The sequence below is a fragment of the Kockovaella imperatae genome (assembly GCF_002102565.1).
Source record: "Kockovaella imperatae strain NRRL Y-17943 chromosome Unknown BD324scaffold_2, whole genome shotgun sequence".
NCBI lineage: Eukaryota > Fungi > Basidiomycota > Tremellomycetes > Tremellales > Cuniculitremaceae > Kockovaella > Kockovaella imperatae.
In genome coordinates, this window is record NW_019028942.1 from 1,075,253 (window position 1) to 1,094,546 (window position 19,294).

The 19,294-nt window shown below is 52.1% G+C and overlaps 7 protein-coding genes across 7 annotated transcripts; 2 read left to right on the plus strand and 5 right to left on the minus strand.

Annotated features, from left to right (window-relative positions):
• Positions 1-1,840: 1,840 nt before the first annotated feature.
• On the minus strand, positions 1,841-3,960 carry BD324DRAFT_607137 (putative heat shock protein; the record flags this gene model as incomplete). The annotated part of the gene is made up of 6 exons (XM_022014051.1): positions 1,841-2,088; positions 2,128-2,242; positions 2,292-3,116; positions 3,285-3,507; positions 3,588-3,681; positions 3,753-3,960. The coding sequence occupies 6 exons, from the start codon at positions 3,958-3,960 to the stop codon at positions 1,841-1,843; spliced, it is 1,713 nt and encodes a 570-aa protein (XP_021873782.1).
• A 159-nt stretch (positions 3,961-4,119) lies between these two features.
• BD324DRAFT_648612 (chaperonin 10-like protein) lies at positions 4,120-5,247 on the plus strand (the record flags this gene model as incomplete). Its single annotated transcript, XM_022017863.1, has 5 exons — positions 4,120-4,133; positions 4,354-4,381; positions 4,437-4,514; positions 4,749-4,934; positions 5,197-5,247. 5 exons carry the CDS (start codon positions 4,120-4,122, stop codon positions 5,245-5,247), a joined length of 357 nt encoding a protein of 118 aa, XP_021873783.1.
• A 590-nt stretch (positions 5,248-5,837) lies between these two features.
• On the minus strand, positions 5,838-10,461 carry BD324DRAFT_249275 (hypothetical protein). Its single transcript, XM_022012280.1, has 3 exons — positions 9,770-10,461; positions 8,387-9,698; positions 5,838-8,349 (listed from the first exon to the last, which is right to left on the minus strand). The coding sequence occupies exons 1-3, from the start codon at positions 10,039-10,041 to the stop codon at positions 5,869-5,871; spliced, it is 4,065 nt and encodes a 1,354-aa protein (XP_021873784.1). The 5' UTR covers positions 10,042-10,461; the 3' UTR covers positions 5,838-5,868.
• Positions 10,462-11,434: 973 nt separating this feature from the next.
• On the minus strand, positions 11,435-12,484 carry BD324DRAFT_249543 (hypothetical protein). Its single transcript, XM_022012281.1, has one exon. The coding sequence runs from the start codon at positions 12,263-12,265 to the stop codon at positions 11,615-11,617; it is 651 nt and encodes a 216-aa protein (XP_021873785.1). The 5' UTR covers positions 12,266-12,484; the 3' UTR covers positions 11,435-11,614.
• Positions 12,485-12,707: 223 nt separating this feature from the next.
• Positions 12,708-14,386, minus strand: BD324DRAFT_679068 (hypothetical protein; the record flags this gene model as incomplete). The annotated part of the gene is made up of 7 exons (XM_022019026.1): positions 13,932-14,386; positions 13,658-13,862; positions 13,550-13,617; positions 13,331-13,485; positions 13,091-13,273; positions 12,976-13,030; positions 12,708-12,934 (listed from the first exon to the last, which is right to left on the minus strand). The coding sequence occupies exons 1-7, from the start codon at positions 14,038-14,040 to the stop codon at positions 12,708-12,710; spliced, it is 1,002 nt and encodes a 333-aa protein (XP_021873786.1). The 5' UTR covers positions 14,041-14,386.
• Positions 14,387-14,827: 441 nt separating this feature from the next.
• BD324DRAFT_249598 (general substrate transporter) lies at positions 14,828-16,736 on the plus strand. Its single transcript, XM_022012282.1, has 5 exons — positions 14,828-14,964; positions 15,032-15,048; positions 15,105-15,182; positions 15,254-15,698; positions 15,753-16,736. Exons 2-5 carry the CDS (start codon positions 15,042-15,044, stop codon positions 16,690-16,692), a joined length of 1,470 nt encoding a protein of 489 aa, XP_021873787.1. The 5' UTR covers positions 14,828-14,964; positions 15,032-15,041; the 3' UTR covers positions 16,693-16,736.
• Positions 16,737-16,779: 43 nt separating this feature from the next.
• Positions 16,780-19,193, minus strand: BD324DRAFT_607140 (hypothetical protein; the record flags this gene model as incomplete). The annotated part of the gene is made up of 2 exons (XM_022014052.1): positions 16,780-17,726; positions 17,774-19,193. The coding sequence occupies 2 exons, from the start codon at positions 19,191-19,193 to the stop codon at positions 16,780-16,782; spliced, it is 2,367 nt and encodes a 788-aa protein (XP_021873788.1).
• Positions 19,194-19,294: the final 101 nt, after the last annotated feature.

Here is a 19,294-nt window from a genome sequence, read left to right on the forward strand (position 1 = left end):
GGAATTATGTCAAGATAGCGTAATCAATTCCGTTTCGATTAGTAGAGAAGAAGGAGGAGGAGGAAGAAGAAAAAGAAAGAATAATTGAAAAAACTCTAATGCTTAAATTTCCCACCAACCACGAACAGCCGCCACACTTGAAGATCGAACCACAATCACACACTCACTCACTCACCAGAACGGGGGCTGAATGGGCAGATCAATCAACAGCGATCGTTGATCGGTTCGCAACAAGAACCTTGTGTCGGTTTCGGGGATATCGTCTTCTTCGAGGTGAATGCGAGAATACCGAAAAGAGATCCAATTGGTGGTGATCTTCCTCGGTGGCTGAATGGTTAGATGGATGATCTACTAAAGTCAGCGGCGAACCGTAGAAGGAAGGCGCAGAGGCGACATTTGAGGCGGGGATCGACAAAGACTTGGCGATGTGAGAATGACTGAAAGTGAAAGCAGGAGAGAGATCGGTAGGACACGACACGACAGGACAGGAGTTGGCTGGATATGAGACGATAAACTCACCTCGCTGCACGATGATCTAGTATCGCTTTCGAGCAAAGCCAGTGAGGGGTCGACGCTGTGATGCACAGACGCGATGTGTTGTATTGTCTCTTCCAAGTGCTCCGTTTTTTCCTCAGACCCCCTTTTCAAGTGTCTCTCTTATTTGGGGGTTGGGGATCCCTTGGAGCGAGGAGCCAGACCAGATCAAAGCCGTTACTGCTGAAGTGACAGCCTCTGCTCGCCTCGACGTTGCCAAAACGTGGAGAGCAGGATCTATAGTCGTTTCCAGCCTAGGTATTATGCGAGACAAAGGTGAGACGGGTCGGGGGCAGGTTGACTTGAAAGGTGGCGAGTGAATGTATAGAGTAGAGAGAATCTTGTAGATCCTGGCTGGCTAATCAAGTGCAACGACCATGGAAAGAAAACACATGCATGCATGCTTGTCCTTGTTTGTGCACATCTGAAACACACATCACGTCGTGGAAGCGCACGGATGTATGAGAGGAGGAGAGAGACAGAGGGGGAATGGGCTGGAACCCAAAAGCGCACTTCAGTAGGTGACTCGTCAGGTGATCACATGCATTTTTGATGCGCTCCTCGCCTGGAGAAGGGGGGGGGGGGGGTATTTTGTGGCAGGTGATCAATCAGCTTCATTTTGCCCCGCTGACCAAATATGGAAACAATCCACTTCGAGAGCTTTGACAGCCTTTGCCCTTCGCTATGTTGCCATCTGGAATCTGGGCTGGACCTCAATGTGACGCTAGAGTAAGAGCGTGCCAAGACTTTGCCATTTGAAGGATATTCCATCTCGTCGTTCGCGTGATTTGCTCGAGGATCCTTCATCGACTTTGAGCATGCAATCCACGCAGCACGGTAGCATTGTCAGGATGGGTAGTCGAAACATACTCCACGGCATACACAGCACGGAGGCATACTCAAGATGAGCCGTCGACGGGCTCTACTGCATACAACGCCGTGTCCAACCGTCATCGGACTAGGACCCGCCGCCCATATGGCCTCCTCCTCACACGTGACTCGACGTGAATTGCCATTCTTGGGAATTTATCGGAACAGGTCGCGGAAATGGCCATTCCGATCGGGGTCTCCCCCTTCTCCCTCTCTCTCGTGACAATCAGTCCGCCTTACTGCGTTACAAAGTACCTTGAGCTAATGCCATCCATTCATTGAGCAGTGACGGATGCATGGCATTCTCCAGCGAGGCCGAATTTTTTGGATGTGTAGTAGAAGTATCAATGCTAAAGAGCGGCGGCGGAATGACGAGGAAGAATGAAAAGTTTACAAATGGACCAATTATCAAAACTTCTTACCATGCACCACCATTTTACATCATTCCCATACCGGGCATACCACCCATTCCTCCCATACCTGGCATGCCACCCGCACCCTTCTCCTCAGGAGCGTCGACGACACAAGCTTCACTCGTAGTCAAGAGACTGGCGACTCCCGAAGCGTCGACCAAAGCCGTCCGGACGACCTTGAATGGGTCCAGGATACCGGCAGAGATCATATCGCGGTATTGGGATGTTTGAGCATCGTATCCCCAGTTGAACTTTTCAGGGGTTCCATACTCTGAGAGAAGTTTTCCAACGACTACTGAGCCCTCTTCACCTGCGTTCTCGACGATCGTCCTCGCTGGGCGGGTGATAGCTTGACGAATGATGGAGACTCCGAGCTTCTGGTCAAAGTTATCCACGTTCAATGAGTCAAGGTGGGCAGATGCTTTCTGAGGAGGAGGGTTAGGACCGGCGCGTATCACAGGTGTCATGACTCACCAGCAAAGCGGTTCCACCTCCTGGGACAATACCCTCCTCGACGGCAGCTCGAGTAGCGTTCAAAGCGTCGTCATATCTGTCCTTCTTCTCTCCAACTTCAACTTCACTGCTTCCCCCGACCTTGATCACGGCGACACCTCCACCAAGCTTGGCTAATCGTTCCTGAAGCTTGGTCTTGTCGTAATCGGAAGTGGTGGAGTCATTGATGACGCCTCTGATCTGCTCCAACCGATCCTGAATGGCGGCCTTGTCTCCTTCTCCGTTCAAGATGATAGTGTCCTCCTTGGTGAGGACGACAGACCCAGTAGTTCCAAAGAGATCAGGGGTGGCTTTGTCGACCTTGATATCAAGTTCATCCGTAAAGACGGTACCTCCAGTCAAGATGGCAATGTCTCCAAGGATGGACTTTCGGTTGTCACCGAATCCAGGGGCTTTGCAAGCTGCCACTTGGACTTGTCCACGGAGTTTGTTGAGAATGATAGCGGCGAGAGCCTCTCCGTCGACATCCTCAGCGATGATGAGCAGAGGTCGACGGGTCTGAGCAGCGATTTCCAAGGCCGGGAGAATGTCCTGGAGAGCAGAGATCTTCTTCTCGGACAAGAGAATGAATGGCTTTTCGAATTCTACTCGTTGATTTTTGGTGTCGGTGATCATGTAAGGGGACAAGAATCCACGGTCAAATCGCATTCCCTCAGTGATCTCAATCTCGTCTTCGATCGTTCGGCCCTCTTTGACGGTAATGACACCTTCCTTGCCGACTTTCTCCATAGCTTGAGCGATGATGCCTCCAACGTGCGCATCACCATTGGCAGAGATGGTAGCGACCTGTGAGCACGAGCGAGGAGAGAATGGGGAGGGAAGAGAAAAAGGCGGAAGAGTGTTCGTCGAGACAAATCAACGGCAGTATGGGGCAACAGTATGGGAGAAAAGGGAGGTTAAAGCGAGAGACAATACGTCAGCACCTCGGAGCCTTCTGTGCCCGACGCAACCCACCTGAGCGATCTCCTCGCTGGTTGTGATTGACCTCTTCTGACTTTCCAAGACCTCTAAGATTTTGTCTACCGCCTTTTGAGCCCCACGTCTCAGGTCCATAGGGTTACAGCCGGCCGCAACGTTCTTCACACCTTCACTGTAGATGGCTCTAGCAAGGACAGTGGCGGTGGTCGTTCCATCTCCGGCGGTGTCGTTCGTCTTGGATGCAACATCTTGAACAAGTCTATTTGGCGACGCGCCACCGTCAGCACGAGCAGGTCACAACACACACTGCACATCCAGAAAGAAGAAAGGCAGGCTCACTTGGCTCCGAGGTTCTCGACTGGGTCTTTAAGGGTGATGGCCTTTGCGACGGAAACACCATCCTTGGTAATCTTAGGTCCGCCAAAGCTTTGTCCTGGAGAAGAGAATGGACATAGAGGCGTCAGCGAACAGTTGACACCAACCTCCAAGCAGGAGTGGACTTACCAATGATCACTGTTCTTCCCTTTGGTCCGAGAGTCGCAGAAACAGCCTTGGCGAGGATATCGACACCTCTCAGCATGCCTTGTCTGGCATCATTACCAAAGTGTACTTCCTTCGCTGCGTAACCTCGACGTTGAAGAGCAGTCGCTCGAGAGGAGCTCAACAACCGAGCAGGTCGAGGAAGAGCAGATCGTGATCTGAGAGCGTTCATGATGATCAATGTGTCCGTGAGATACTGCGATGAGAAGACTGATTGAGAATGAAGCAGCAACAGCAGCAGCAAGGAGCAACAGCTAATGAATGACCAGCCGATTTTCCTCAAAATATTTCTAGAAAAAAAAGAAAAAAAGTTGATACCCGGGTGAACTCAATGAGGATTCGACCGTGAGAAAGTTGCGCTTAACAACGGGTGGCGCGGCTGAGACTCGCACTATTAATTTGATTCCGTTGCCCTTCTTCTTTAATAATTTCCAGAGAAATCCAAAAAAGAAAGAGCTGAAATCCTCAGCATTCGTTGGATCAAGACGTTTTTCTTTCGTGACCCATAAGCAAGTGAGGGAGAAGTGGTTGACTAGTGTGTACCATCCAGCTGAACAATCAGTAGTATCAGGAGGGAACCTAAGATCGATATGGTGAGCTTGACTCCCTCCTGTTCAGACAACTATCCGCTGACCCGAGTCCAAACAGTCCGCTACTTTCAAATCCATCCGATCCGTTCAACCCCTCCTTGACAGGGTGCTCGTCCAGAGATTCAAAGCGGAGACCGTGAGTTTGTCAGGATTCTAAGAACCATGGGATGGTGTGGCTTTCTCCACAGAGAATGAGCCGTATGGTCTAGACAATGGGGGTTTCGGAGGGTCAGGCCTTGCGTTCGTTTAGGCATCAGTTCGAACCCGTTTGGTGTTACACTCGCATCGACCAGATACACCCTCACACACCCGTTCAATACCTCTTTTCACCGCTCGTATCGGCTCACGTTGACGTTGCTTTCTGATTCAGAAAACTTCATCTGGTCTCTTTCTCCCATCTTCCGCTACTCAATCCCCTCTTCCTGAAGCTACAGTCATCGCAGTAGGACCAGGATCACCAGACAAATCTGGAGTCGTTCAACCCGTCAGCGTGTCAGTCGGAGATAGAGTCTTGTTGCCCGGTTGGGGTGGAAACCCGATCAAAGTGGGAGAAGAGGTGAGTGTCTTGATCGAGCGTGGCGAGCGAGGCGAACGCAGCGAGCTTGCCGACCGGGGGTTCCACATGTATCTCGCCACGATGCAGAGGGAGAGAGGCGAGGCGTCGGCGAGCTCTCCGAAAGCCTTCAAGCTGCATCAAACGATCTCTTTCCTTCAGGCCTTGCTTGGCTCACCCCGTCTCCACATTTCTTCTTCTTCTCTCCAAATTACGACCACCCCCGCAAGGTTTGCAGACATGGAAGCTGACTCCGTCTATCCAGGAGTACCACCTTTTCAAAGATGCCGAGATTCTAGCCAAGATCAACGAGTAGGCTATTCAGGGCCAAGGGTAGATGAGGGAGGAATAGGTCGATTTGGGTCATTGATAGAGGTACAGCGAGGTTCGTTGCCCCCTCAATGGACGATTAGAGGTTGGAGCGTCAGAGCACGTTACGCTAGCCTTTTTTTTAGGGAGTGCTTCTTGTAGGTGGACACAGACGGACTGCATGAAAAATCGCATCACTACTCCCTATCACCTCTGCCATCCGACCTGACTGAAAGACGTAAACTGAGCTTGCACTGTGATTTCTCGAATCTGGACTAAGCAACACAAACAATTGACATGACACGATTTCATTTCCCCGGGAGAAAAACAAGAAAATGCTATGGGAGTTTCTAGAATGAGGCTTTGGTCTGCCGGAGACATATCATGGTCCTTTCCTGGACTCCTGCGGTCGTGAGTCGTAGCCTATGCCCCGTGTTGCTCCATGAGGACCTCCCGGAAAAGCCTGAAAACGAACAAACTAGTAATGACAACACGGTTGACTGGGTCTTGAACGGAGCGTACGACAGGATGATGGAGTGGGGGAGGCGTCGTTCAAGTGTGTCGTAATTCCGAAAATATGTCCATCTCGTCGGGTCGCCTCTGTTACGCTCGCCGCGCTCGCTCGCCCCTACACCAATCCCATGACGCAGACACATCCGGCCCACAATAGGTCCAACATTTCCCTCCCACTTTCACTCAAGCCGACTCCACGCCACTCTTCGTACCCTGTTGGTCCCCACGCACTAGGACCATGACATAATCCCAATCTGTCCAGACCTTCCAGGACGAATTCGACTCCGGATGATCTAGAATGACAGACTGCAAGGACAGTAGGGAAGTTACGTCCTTCAAGCATGGACAATGCCCCGCCCAATGGATCGGACACTATCCCGCTGCTGGCGGTCGATTTCGGAGGCATGACGGATGGAGGCGGTGCTGTGATACCGAAGAATCCAGAGGGCGCAGTAGATCCTGGAGATAGAGTTGCTGGATCGACATGGAGGACGAGGGAGGCTTTCGAGAATGGAGTCGTGGGGAAAGGACTGTGATCCGTAGATTCCAAGGGGGAGGGCAGACTGGAATGAGTGGATCGAGTAGAGAAGGAAGAATGATCGGTCGAAGACAGGACGTCTGATCGAGACCTCAATTCGTCCAGATCAATGACACGGGCGACCACTCGATAGCTCTTGAAGGGCAGAGGATGAAGTGTATCTGCAGGATGGGAGTGAGAAGGCTTGCCATCAGGCTCCAGTGTTCCAGGCCATGCGTCCTTATCTTTGTCTTTCTCCTTTCGGAAAGCAGACTGGTCCCGGGACGTACGCCGCTTGAGCAATTTCTGAAACTTGGGAATACTCGTGGTCGTCTTCGTGTGACCCGATTCGCTCTTGTCCGCGCGAGGCGTAGTCTCCGATGCGTGATTCGAATGCGAGGACAGTGACGAATTTGCAGTCGTTGGTCGAGTTACATCCTCGTTTTCCGAATTGAACGGCACGTACCAGACCAGTAACGCAGACCTTGCACCGGCCCTCGCATGACTGGGCTGATTCTCATATGGTTTCGTCTCGACTGGTATAACCATGGCGACAGCCTCGTCCGGCACGCTGGTCCAAGCTTGACCCATGGCGTGCGAGCCACGCACGTCGTCCAATGTCAGAGACTCGAAAGCAGGCGAGGTAGAAGCGCTTAAACCAGAGTGTGAATGCGCCGAATGACTCTCCCGATTCGAACTGGTAGGTGATGTCCCGGCCAGAGTCTCCAAGTCAGGTACCGTCTGTCGATGTTGACCAACTGAAAACGCCATTCCGGCAAGTGGCGAGGTCATGGGCGAGATGTCGGCGACAGTGCGTAGGGGAGTCGACCGACTGGACCCAGGAATCCCCGTCGCCGAATGACTGGAAGCTCCTGTGGCAGGATGAGAATGCGAATGAGAGTGTGAATGGATAGGTCCAGCGGGGCGATGACGTCCAGGAGACCAACTTGCGCTCTGCTTCTTCTCCCGCTCCTTCTCATCACGCTGAGCCTTACGCTCATCATTGCCCACGCTGGAGACTGTAGCCTTGATGGCACGTCTGATCTTGCCTCCAATCGACTTGGATCCCTTCTCGCGACTCTCACTGGGTCTGCGTTCTCGACTTGTGCTTCGTCGAGGCACGGAAGCAGGGGTAGATCCTGTCACCTCGGTTTTTTCGTCGTTGATCGATCGCTTCTTCTTGGGCGATCCGAACCCTGCCAAAGTACCGACCGAAAGGGGGAGCGAAGCAGAGATGAAGGACGCTTTCGGCGTTGTAGTGGAATCAGAGCTATCCATGCGACTCTTGCGTCGAAACTCGTCATACTCAGCGACATCGGACAACTTTTTCTGAATTTGCCTGGGAGATCGAACGTGTGATTGCTTGAGTCCGCCCTCATCACAGTGAGCCGATCGAGACGTCAAGACGTATTGAGCCAACGGATGAGTCGATGGTCGGGTCAATTCGTATTCCCTAGGACCAGCCTTTCGGACTTGCCACACGCTACTCGTCTGGTTGGATCGAATCTCGCCGGACGCGTAGAGCTCGTACTTGCCAGCGCCGTCGCAGTCCCATACAGAACGAAGCGAGCTCTCTAATGGGTCGTGATCGGACGATCCAGAGGCACTGGATTGAGCCGAGCCTGAGCGCTGAAGGGCCGACGAGCTGTGGGCTCCAGGGACAGCTCTAAACGTCCATCTCCCCCTTCGCCCGCCATATTCGTCATCGAATTCACCAACGAATTTAGCGAAAGTATCATCACCCTCGCCTCGAGCGAGGTCTAGTGTCGGTGGAGCCTTGGGACCAGATCGCTTGAAATCGGCAGAGACATCCTTTTTGGCCTTTTCCCCAATATCTGCTCCCATCTGTGCGGAGGATCCAGCGAGGATGAAATCGATATCAAATTCGGCAATGTCGACGGGTGCTGGGGGATGTAGTGAAGGAGGTAGAGGATGAGGTAAAGGCTCAGCTTGGAGGTTCCGAGAGGTCAAGAGGTGATTGGCGCGGTGCAATGCGAGGGTGGAGGGCAATAATCGAGGACCAGGATCGGAGAGCGGTAGAAGTGGAGGCAAGGGGCGTACAGGAGCTCGCAGCGTATTCTTCTCGTCAGCTCGCGGTGTATTTGGCAAGACTCACTCTTCGCGACATATTTTCCAGATCCGGTTCCTCCTCTTCCATGTCGTCAAATTGGCCTTCTCCGGGACTAGCTGACAACTGCGAAGCTCGCCGTATCATTCCACCGGGGATATCTACGGGTAGACTTCCCCGACGACCATCAGGCAGATCCACCTGACTGGACGACGAATCTGGCGCTAGGTAGGTTACGATCCCAGGTCCAATGTCCGATCGCATCTCCATGGCCCGATTGGCAGCTTGCATTTTCTCCCACAAGACCAAACTGGCTCGACGGAGATGAATACTTCCAGCAGCGTTGGCTGAACTGGATTTCCCCATTTGAGAGCTGATGCCATGAGCTGAGCCTATACTGAGACGTTGCCTGGCTCTGCGGCCGTCTTCGCCGTACGTTGCATCGTAGAACAGTTTACGCTGTCTCTCAGCTTCTGCAACTTCAGCCTGCTGGAAGACGTCCAGGTTCTCCTTCTGAGAGCGAGTCGATACGACAGAGACGGGGCGAGAGGGAGGCAAGTCGACATTGACGTTGGTAGGAGATGGTCCAATGGAGCCAAATTTGAATCCCTCTGTGGGCAACGAAGGGCTCAATTTTGGGGGAGCATCGTCATTATCGACGCTGCCTCGCGGTGGGATGAGAACGGGGTTGAATGTTTTTGATCTGTTCCATCCGTCAAAGTCTAACTGAGGCATCGATCCTCGTCGCGTGTAATCTGGCATAACGCGCGTGCCGTTGAGCGTGACTATAGACTGCTGGCCATCTGACGTGCGGTGACGAAGATGTACGCGCGGATTTCCGTCACTCGTGGTGGGTCGAGAGGTTTGACCGGAGGCGTAATGTTTGGTCGGAGATGGAGGAGCGAGTGAAGGGTTTGAAGGGGTGAGGGAAGATCGGCGCCTGTCGACGATAAAGAGTGGTTGAGGTTGACGTGAAGAAGAGCTCTGACCGAATGCGGGAGGTGCCCGAGAGGCGTAGAATGACGAAGAGGGTGAGATGCCATGTATGGGACGCGATTGGGTGAGGGTAGAATTTGAGCTCGTGGCTGAACCACGCCTTGGCTCAATCTCAATGGGACTGATGGGATGATTGGGAGGGAGAGAGGGGCTGAAACCCTTGGTACGGATTGGCGGGGCAGGTAGATTGGTATGAGTCAAGACTCTCGGTGAGCCTGGTGCGACGGGGGAGATGACGTGAAGACCCAGCGGTGTGAGGGATGTCCGACGTGGATGTTGCGTGTGGATGTATTCCGACGGATGGGTCACGGAAGTGATGCGAGGTGTCGCGGGCGCTGAGGAAGGAGAAGGAGGTGACCATGGTCTGGAAAAAGGGAATCAGCGCAAACCCTTGATCTGGCGTCGAATAGAACGACGACGAGGAGGAGGACTCACTCTTGACCACTTCGTCTTCTGATGCTCTGGTCTAATCTCGTATCGGAAACGGCTGCGGGGAATTGATCGCCAGACGGGTCGTATCCTAGTCCTGATGCACCCATGAACCTTCTCCTTCCCATCTCGCTGGACTCTCCATCCACGTCTGTAGTGTCCAATGGATCGACAGACTTCAAGCCACCACCTCCACCACCATCTCCTCCTTCTACTGCTGCTGCTGTTGCATTCCCCGCGGCGTCCATCGTCGCGATGACTGGGTGATCTATAGACATAATGTGAGATGAGTGACAATGGCGTCCATGCGGGCAGCGATCAAGGATCCGTTCCGTCCCTTTGTTACGCGTCACCTCTTTCTTGTCCTCTGAGATCAAAGGGAAGTCAAGTGTATGACGCTAGGAGGGCTGACGGATCAAAGAGAGAATGTGGAATCCATCGGTCGTGCGGATTGATTGATGTTGCAGGCCAGTGTTTGGAATGAAGGAATGAAGGATCAGATGATTGACGGATGGACGGATGGATGGATCTACGTCTGATTTGAGCAGATGAAGGTGTTTCCGAGGATTTCCAAAGTCCTGGATCTATAAACCCATATTCCAATATGGTGTGATCGGGTGAAGTATCGTCTGACGAGGGTACTGGGAGGAGGGGATGTGCCGCGGAAAAATGGGTACTATTGCTGGGAGAGCGAGCGACCGAGCGAGCAGGAGAGACAGAGAGACAGAGAGACACAGAGAGAGAGAGAGAGAGGGATATCAGCCGTCGTCCCACTTGTGATAGAGTTGTCTATCCTGTCCTATCTTTGGACGACGGTTAAGAAGGCGGAGCGTAGAGAACTGGACGGTAATGAGAGGTGTAGTAGGTCTTGTGGCTTGACCTTGGAGAAAAAAAAAAGCGAGAGCGAGAGCGAGAGAGCGAGAGTGTGTGGGGGGTGTGAGGATATAGGCAGAAATAGGAGGGGACGAGCCGAGGCTCTCAGCGCGAGGAGAAAAAGGCGTTTCTAGTGATCGACAAGAGTGAATGAAGGGGGGGAGGCTAGCGTCTGGATGGTGATATCGACACGTGAGGCGCGAAGGTTGTGGCCCAGCAGTCTTATTCTGTTGGGTCGTTGTGATTATGGTACAATGGATTGAAGGTCAAGTGTGCGTTGCAAGAAGGATTCATGTTACAATGCTCAATCGAAAAGCACAACGTGGGAAGGAGAAGGGGCGGCGAGGGAGGGCATTCGGCAGTGAGCGAGCGACAGCGGCGAGCATCCGTGCACACAGACATACATACATCACACACATACACATACATACACACACTTACATACATGCTGCCTCGTGGCCCGATGAGGCAGAACAGGAGAGGCAGACATTACATAAACTCGTCTTTTTTTTACCCTCTCCTTTTCTACCTTAGCCCACCGAAAAAAAAAGGTACGACTTTCTCAAGACCGAAGTGTTCTGCCTCGCCGCTGCAGCGCCTCGAATACTTTCCCTCTCCTCTTTCGCCCCTTGACCTGCTTCGTCCCTTAAATCTTTTCGTTCCTGGACTAAGTGACCCATGTTGGACCTAAAAGGCCAAGCCATGTGGTGATAGTCCTAACTAGTGACCGCCACATGCTACGCTGGACACACACACTGTGTTGGTTTGGCTGTGCGAGATCTACAGAGGCACGTGGCGCGGAGCGCACATCAATTCGGATCTTGACAACGGGGTGACACTTCCACCAGCATACAGTTTCACACCAGCTGCATATTCATCACATCACAGAAAAAGAGTGAGAAGATCTATCGAGCCAGCGATAAACGTGGATGTGCGACGTGAGATCCTCCACCTCCCCTTGGCCCTCCAGGAGCTTCATCAGAACAATCCGGTCGGGACAGCGCTCATAGGCATGACACTACCTCCTCCACCTTGCACAGTCGAAACCCCCTCCACTCCAGATGTGAATCCATCTTGCATAGTCCAACCGGACGTATTCCCATCACCATCCGCAGTCCACGAATAAGCATTGGTATAGCTGTATTGCTCGTTGTCATGGTATGTGTCCCCTTGTCCGTCGCCAGAATCTGAAGACCAAGAGAAGAATTGATTCCACCAGTGAGGTCGTTGCCTCTGCTTCTCGCCCTCACCACCGGGTTGAACACCTGTGCCAGCGCCGCTACCACTGCCACTGCCGCTGCCACTGCCACTGGGCTGAGGTCCAAGTCCGGTCTCGAGTCCACTAGGCTGAGCAGTCAAGCCGTTCTCAGCACCGCTTGGCTGAGGGTTGAGGCTGGTGTCGCCCCCGCTGGGTTGAGGATCGAACCCGGCATCCGAGCCGCTAGGGCCAGGCAGGGCAGCCGAGCCCTCAGGTGCTGATGGGGCAAGACCGCCTGCCGAGGCCTCCATCTGTGAGAATGGCGCAGCGAGGGCCACTGCAGGACAGATCTCAGTGCGTGGATTACGGCGCACAGACTCACCAGACCCCACAAGCAGTACAAGAGCAGAAATGAATCGACTGTATACCATCTCGAATGGGATAGGTAAGAGAGAGAACAGTCGTCTGAGACGGGGTTCTTATACCTGGAGAGCACTACGATGCGGTGTTCTGGACCTTCGATGCCTTTGGATTATTGTCACATTCTCCCGTACCGCAGTCAAAGGAGGATGACAGGAGATGGAGGAGAGGATTGAGGCTGGCTCAATAAGTGGTCAATCTCTCCCCGACTCAGGAAGGGGCAACACCAGTCAAAGGGAGGTCGAGATGATGCGATAGCACGCGATACCCATGTTCACGTAGATGGACAGATCGCAGACCGAACCTCTTCCCGGCAGGAGTTGATTCTCAGTAACACTGATCGTTGCCTTGCCTTTGGTCAATAAGTCTGCCATGCCGATGCGTTTACAATCTCTTTAAATGCGGTCTTGAATACATACTCTGCCGATTCGACCACTCCCCCTTTCCGTCATGTCACCAATCATCCAGTCCTGCCAACTTTCGACCCAGAGCCGTCAGACGCGGTTCTTGCAACTGCTTAACCTTGAGATGGCCGAACGTGGGATGATCCTCTGGCGGTTCTCTCCGATTGGCAGTGAATGTGATTGGGTCATGAGTCGTCTCCTTCTTCTCATCCCATGCAAGTCGACGTTTGGCCTTGAGCTCAGGAGTAACCATTCGTGCAGGTTTATAGCAGACATCTGGAGCTATCAGCAAGGCCCTGACCGAGGCAAGTTCTCACACGATGCTAAGCGGGGGTTGGTGGAGGTCGGCGTAGCGCCGTAATGGACTGTCCGCTGTGATCAAATGGTCAAATTCAAATCTAACCTTGCTGTCGAGAGTCAGAGTCCACTCACGCTGTCCCATAGTAACAGGTCGCCAGGATCTGCACAGACCTTGTGCCATTCACATCCGTGATCTAACAGCCACTGGATCTGTTCAGGCGTATGATCATGACGATCGTGCTTGTTCCATCCTCCAATATGTTCATCAAAGGCCCGCCACAATTCTTTATACAGGGCCGAAGAGCCTTTGAGAACCTACCGTACCGTCTCAGCTCATGCCTTGCAATGAGACACACACACACAGTCACTCACCATCAAACCTCCATCCTCTGGACCATTGGGCAGGATGTTGACAATGCCTTGGAGACAGTGGAATCCAGTGACCAGTGGCGATTGATCGACATGTGCCCAAGCTTTGAAATCTTCTTCAGGACGATCCGGAAGTGGCAGAGAGAAGTTAAACCCGTCTATGCAAGGGTTGGAAAAGGCAAGATAAGAAGAGGCCAGGGCGGCTTTAGCTTTTGACCTTACCATACGACACGACCAGTTCGTCGGTCCCCCAGATCTCCGCAAAGACGTTTACGACCGCTGGGTCCTGTCTAAGAGGGTCAAATAAATACCTTCGCGTGGCACACCCACTTCACATCCCAAACGAACTGCTCGTGGCCCGATCCGTACGCATAGATGAGACCACCCTTGTAGAAATACGGCATACGTTCCGCGACCCAAGTCGATCGATCATGTCGATCAAATCCAAGGTCAAAGGATTCCAGAAATTCATAAGCTCCATCCTCGTACTGCTTTGCTTTGCCCGTCGACAGAACACCTTTGACCACACACCAGCCTAGGGCAAATCGAGGTGAGATGAGCTTATGAACCTCAAACTACGCCCGTCTAGGACTCAGGCACCCACCTTCTCGTTTCAGTTGGTCCTTCCATTCCAGATCCCTCTCTGTACCTCCCAATAGCTTGATAGAGCCTTGTACACTGTCGACCAGTTGAGTCTTGAGTTGGATAGGCATCTCAAGTGGTGAGTCAAGCTGATTCTGGGCGGATAAATTGGGAGGACCCTGCGAAAGATATAAGAGAGACAGACGTCGGTCCTGTCGGCTTTTGAGTGGTTCATTTCGTTACATTTATAGCTCGTTCAATGAGATCCGCCGACCGAAAGCATATGGTCCAGTCCTTCTCGGAACAAGTATTGAACCGCAAAAGTCAATGGGGAAAAGACGGCCGAGAAGAGCATCTCATCCGTGCCACATTTCAAGGATAAAAATCAGTCACGCGTGTTCTCATCACGTGATGCCTCGCATAGTCTCTCACGCTTGCGAGGGAATGGCCCTCGGCATGTATAGATCGATATCTTGCTGCGCGCGAGAGAGTGTGCCATGAAAGGCTAGGTGAACAGGGGCAGAAAGCGAAAGCACTCGACTCTTCGCCTGCGCAGCTTGCACTCCAGGAATCTGGCAAATTATTGATTTGGGTTTGAGAAGTGAAAAAAAATGAGTCCGAGCTTCCGAGCAGCGCACGGTGTTCTAACCCGAACGTGGCGCGAGATCCAAGCATACGTTCGAACCCCCGGTCGAGTACCCGGATGAGACTTTGATAGCGTTCACGTTTGAGCCTATCAGCAGCTTAGTCAGCGATGCCATGCTCACATGGGGGCTGGCTGACTGTCGACCGAGGAACATGATGATGGTGATGATCATGAAAATTTGGGCATGGAACCTCTCTTGTTCGGCTAGGGCACCCCCGTTTGCTCACATTTACTCACTCAGCCCTTCTCACAGCTGTCGAATGTGAATCAATCTTGACCATTCGATGGACCTTCCTCGACCAGCGAGTTACGGTTCGTATAAGAAGAAGAGAGAATGTCTTTCCTACGCGATATGAATCGCCATAACATCTTGGCAATGATACTAGTGTCCATCGGGGCACTCCTCTTTGTGAGCTTTTGGCACCTGTCATTCCACTTCGGGGCTTGACCAATTGGATTGATATTCTTGACGACAGGGTGTCGATAATGGATGGTGGGGTACTGCCCAAGGATCTCCGACGTTTCTGAAAGACTATGGTCAATGTGCAGTTGTGGACGGGGTGGAGTCATGTAAATTCTCCACACGCCAATTGTCGGCTGGGAGTTCTGTCCAATCCGCTGGGATCAGTGAGAATGAGAATGACTCTCTCTCTCACATTCTCATGAATGGGATGAAACGGACTGACACACATCATCAGTGGTTGGATCACTCATTGCGTCTCCCATCAACAATCGATTGGGACGAAAATGGTCTCTGTTCCTCACTGCCATCATCTCCCTCATTGGCGTCATCATCCAAATGACAAGTGCACTTTCTGTGCCCATTGCGACTCGGGATCAATTCACTCAATTTGTCGTCGGCAAATCCATCACGTCCATCTCCATGGGTCTGGTCGCCAACATAGTCCCGATCTACCTATCGGAGACGTCGCCTGCTTCGGCGAGAGGATTCGGTATCAGCATGTACCAAAACGTCCAGATCATCGGTGTCATTGCTGCGTCTGGGGCCGTATACGCCACGGCCAATCGTCGAAACGTGTCGGCTTACTTGATTCCCATCGGTCTCCAGGCGATTGCTCCCAGTCTGATGATCCTGTCGACACCTTGGATCCCAGAATCACCAAGATGGCTCGTATGGAAGGGGTACGTTGGACGCAATGCACCCCATGCCATGCTGATTGATATGTACAAACTCAGGCGTATGCGTAAAGGTGCGAAAGCAGCGAGCAAGTTGTTCGGGTCTTCAGATCCCAATTTTGACCCGGTGGAATACTGTCAAAAACTTCTCGTGGCATTTGAAGAAGATCGATTGAATGCAAAACAAGCTGGATGGGCAGATCTATTGTCCGGTCCAGACTTACGACGCGCTCTCATCGCCATTGGTGTACAATGTCTTCAGCAAGCCCAAGGTTCATCCTATATGAACAATTACATTGTCCCCTTCCTTCAAGATACAGGCGTGAAGAATGTCTTTCCAGTCATCATGGGTCTCAATTGTCTCTACTATGTGTCCTTGCTGTCAGGTCACTTTTTACCCGATATGGTCGGTCGACGGATCGTCCTCATGGCCACTTCGGCGTTCTGTGGCACTTGCCTGCTCAGTGTGGCCAGTATCACCACAGCCGCAGGTGGATCCCCCCCTACATCCTCCATGCAGAGAGCGAGTATCGCTTTGATCTTTTTGTGGAACTTTGGCTTTGGGGTGCAATCGCCGTTGATCTGGATCACCACGGCTGAAGCTGCACCGACTCGAAATAGGGAACGCGTCTTGGCTTCAGCCACCTTCTTCGGCTTCGGTATCTCTCTCCTCATCGCCAGTGTCTCGCCTTTCATCCAAGATGAAGATGCCGGTAATTTGGGAAGCAAGATTGGTTTCTTATGGGGTACCTTCAGTCTCGTGAATCTCGTTTGGGTGTACTTGGTCGTACCGGAGATGAAGGGCTTGTCATTGGAACAGCTGGATTATCTGTATGCCAACAATACGCCAACAAGGCAGTTCAAAGGTTTCAAATTCACCGATGATATCTTGGCGAGATTCGAGAGGGAACAGGAGGCAAAGGAGGACACAGGAGGATCGGAAACACCCAACTCACTGGACGAGATAACGGTAGCGAAAAAGGATATGGGAGGGGTGTGAGTGTGTGCGGACCATCTTTCCGAATCAACGTGCAAGGGAAAAAGAAATGCATCCCCCTGTTTGATCGTGTATCACAATCTTTGGATTCTACTGCGATGTAGTGATCAAATCGTCCCAAAGAAGTGCCAAGTCCAGCTCCGCTCCCAGTGCTGTAGACTGAATGGGGTAATCTTGGGCCTGTGCAAGCTGTGGGATGGGCGCGTTGATGGGATGAGATCCGAGTGTGAACTCTTTATATCCGGAAGATGTCGGAGGCAATTCTACACCTTCTTGAAGTGGCCAATCACCGATCCCGGATGGATGTTGACCTTTGACAATGTCCAATATGGCTTCTTTCGTCAGGTTGATATCGCTTCGTTGACCGGATCGAATTTGAGATTCCATAATGAGCAAATGATCGATGAGCGCCGCTCCACGAGTGGCGATACCTGATTGATCGTCCAATCCTCGTAGACGATTGATCAATCGATGAAGGACCGTCTTTCGTTCCATCATCAGTGTGGGATTATCTGATCGATGGATCAATTCTAGAGCCAAGATCAGGCCCGCAGCGACCATCATGACGGTGACGTTCCAAATGAGGTAAAAGATGGGTGGGAGACCCGCTTCGGCTATCGACAAGATCGTCTCGGCAGCTTCGATGCAGACCGTTTTGGATATCGCATAGTCTGTGAGCGTGAGTGATTTCACGTAATATAGTCGATGAATTTGATATGAGCGATAAGCCAAAGTCATATTAATCAATCGTGCTTGGACGAGACCGACATCGATCGTCCCTGGAATTCGTTGATGATTATTAAAATCGAGCTCGGGTGGTAAAGAATGCCGCAGATTCAAAATGGCTTCGGATCCTTTGAGAACCGTATCATAGTCTGGATCTTCGTTGGGTCCAAGGTGTCCATAGACATCGTAGATGATTCGAGCGGATCGATAACATGCCAAGCGGAAATGAGGGACGACATGTGGCACATTGATGTCATACGTTTCCGGCAGAGCCGAAGGCATGGCAGTATTGAAGGAATACGGCGTGTAGACTTCATAAGGACATGAGCATGACGTCCGTGAAAGCAACTCGACTCACTGCTGTAACGGAGGTAAGGGAGAAATGCCCAATCTCCTTCGACACTATTCCACCATAATCGCCTACCGAGTTCCTTGCGAATTTCTCGGTCGGTCCATTCTTCCTGTCGTGATCCAAGTAAGTGCAGATTGATGGCTTTGCCATAGGATCGCGAGAGATCCGTCAACGATTGGTGAAGTCGGGTGTTCCTCGATAGATGGAAGCCCGGTCCCAAGACTGAGAGCATTTGACAGAGAGTGAAACTCGGTTCCGTGAGTAGGTTACACCGACAAGCGGTGGCAATCGCAGCGTTGAACCAAGTCCCAGCCCAATGCCTCATCTGAATCGGTGTCAAACCTCTCAGACTTGCCTGCCGCTCGTCCATAAAGTAGGCTGATATACTCAAAATGGCAAACATGAGTCCAAGCCAAATATCGTCCTTTAAATCCATCCTATCGGCTCTTGACCAGAATTCGTTATATTCTGCCCAAAAGGTTGGAGGATGAATCACGCCAATCGTCCACGAGACTTCTTCAAAGTAATACGTGATAAAGGATCGCGTTTGAGGTTGAGAAGGTAATTGAGATAGACTGTAGTCGAAAGATTGAGGTTGATACCATTGATTCCGATCGGTCGGTGAGGGTGGAGACCCTTTCCCATTTTTAGAGATCAAAGAAGCTCCTAACCATCGAGTCGTCTCGCCTATGCCCAACGCAGCTTCTTCCATGGCACTCGTCAGTCGGCCTTGGTCAAAATCGGATCCTCGGTGTTGCAGTGCACTTCCCGGTCGACTAAAGATTCCTGGTTCATCGTCATTTGCTCCGCTTGACCGTCTCCTCTCCTGTTCATCTTGGCTGTGTCGTGCACGTGATGGGGCGGCAGTAGCGTGAAGACCGATACCAGAAGCAGATGGTATACTCTTGACGTCGCTAGAGCTACTTGCAGAATTATCTCGAGGTTGTATACCGACCCTACCGCCCCCGCCGCTGCCGCCCCCGCCGCTTGCAAGGTGGCTAGGGCCGCCGCCAACAGTCGCTCTCTCTTTTTCCAAGAAGACTATGCGTCTTCTCAATTCGTTGATCTCCAGAGACAGACGCTGTAACGATAGCGTCCTCTCTGTCGATAATCCAGTAACGACTGCTCCTTTGACGACCACTGCTTCGCGTCGACATTGGTCTGCTTCGCCTCGGCTGATACATGCTCTGCAAGGTTGTTCCTTGTCGCATTTGATCTTCCTTCTCGTACATTCAAGGCATGATTGAGGCGCTCGCTGTGTCGTTCGAGGCGCCGTGGTCGTTGGCGAGATGGAAGGTCTACTTCCACTCGCAACGGATGCAGAGTCACCGGTCCTCGGTCTCTTATGTTTCAACGCCGCCGCCGACGAAGATGACGAAGAGGAGGCTTGGGCTGCAGCCGACGATGTGCTCGGCCTTTCTGACATGACTGTGAGTGTGTCTGAATACTTGGAATCGGATCATGCGAAAGGTCTTGGAAGAAGTGACCAGAAAGTCAAGAGCGCATCGAAATGCTTTCAGTGTGAAG

Bases quoted from the DNA above. Each gene is read 5' to 3' on its own strand.
- BD324DRAFT_249275 (XM_022012280.1), bottom strand. From the start codon at position 10,041: ATGTCTATAGATCACCCAGTCATCGCGACGATGGACGCCGCGGGGAAT. The intron at 9,699-9,769 runs GTGAGTCCTCCT...CCCTTTTTCCAG, and splicing joins AGAAGACGAAGTGGTCAAGA to ACCATGGTCACCTCCTTCTC. The intron at 8,350-8,386 runs GTGAGTCTTGCC...GCTGACGAGAAG, and splicing joins TGGAAAATATGTCGCGAAGA to AATACGCTGCGAGCTCCTGT.
- BD324DRAFT_249543 (XM_022012281.1), bottom strand. From the start codon at position 12,265: ATGGTATACAGTCGATTCATTTCTGCTCTTGTACTGCTTGTGGGGTCT.
- BD324DRAFT_249598 (XM_022012282.1), top strand. The intron at 15,183-15,253 runs GTGAGAATGAGA...ACACATCATCAG, and splicing joins TGTCCAATCCGCTGGGATCA to TGGTTGGATCACTCATTGCG. The intron at 15,699-15,752 runs GTACGTTGGACG...GTACAAACTCAG, and splicing joins AGATGGCTCGTATGGAAGGG to GCGTATGCGTAAAGGTGCGA.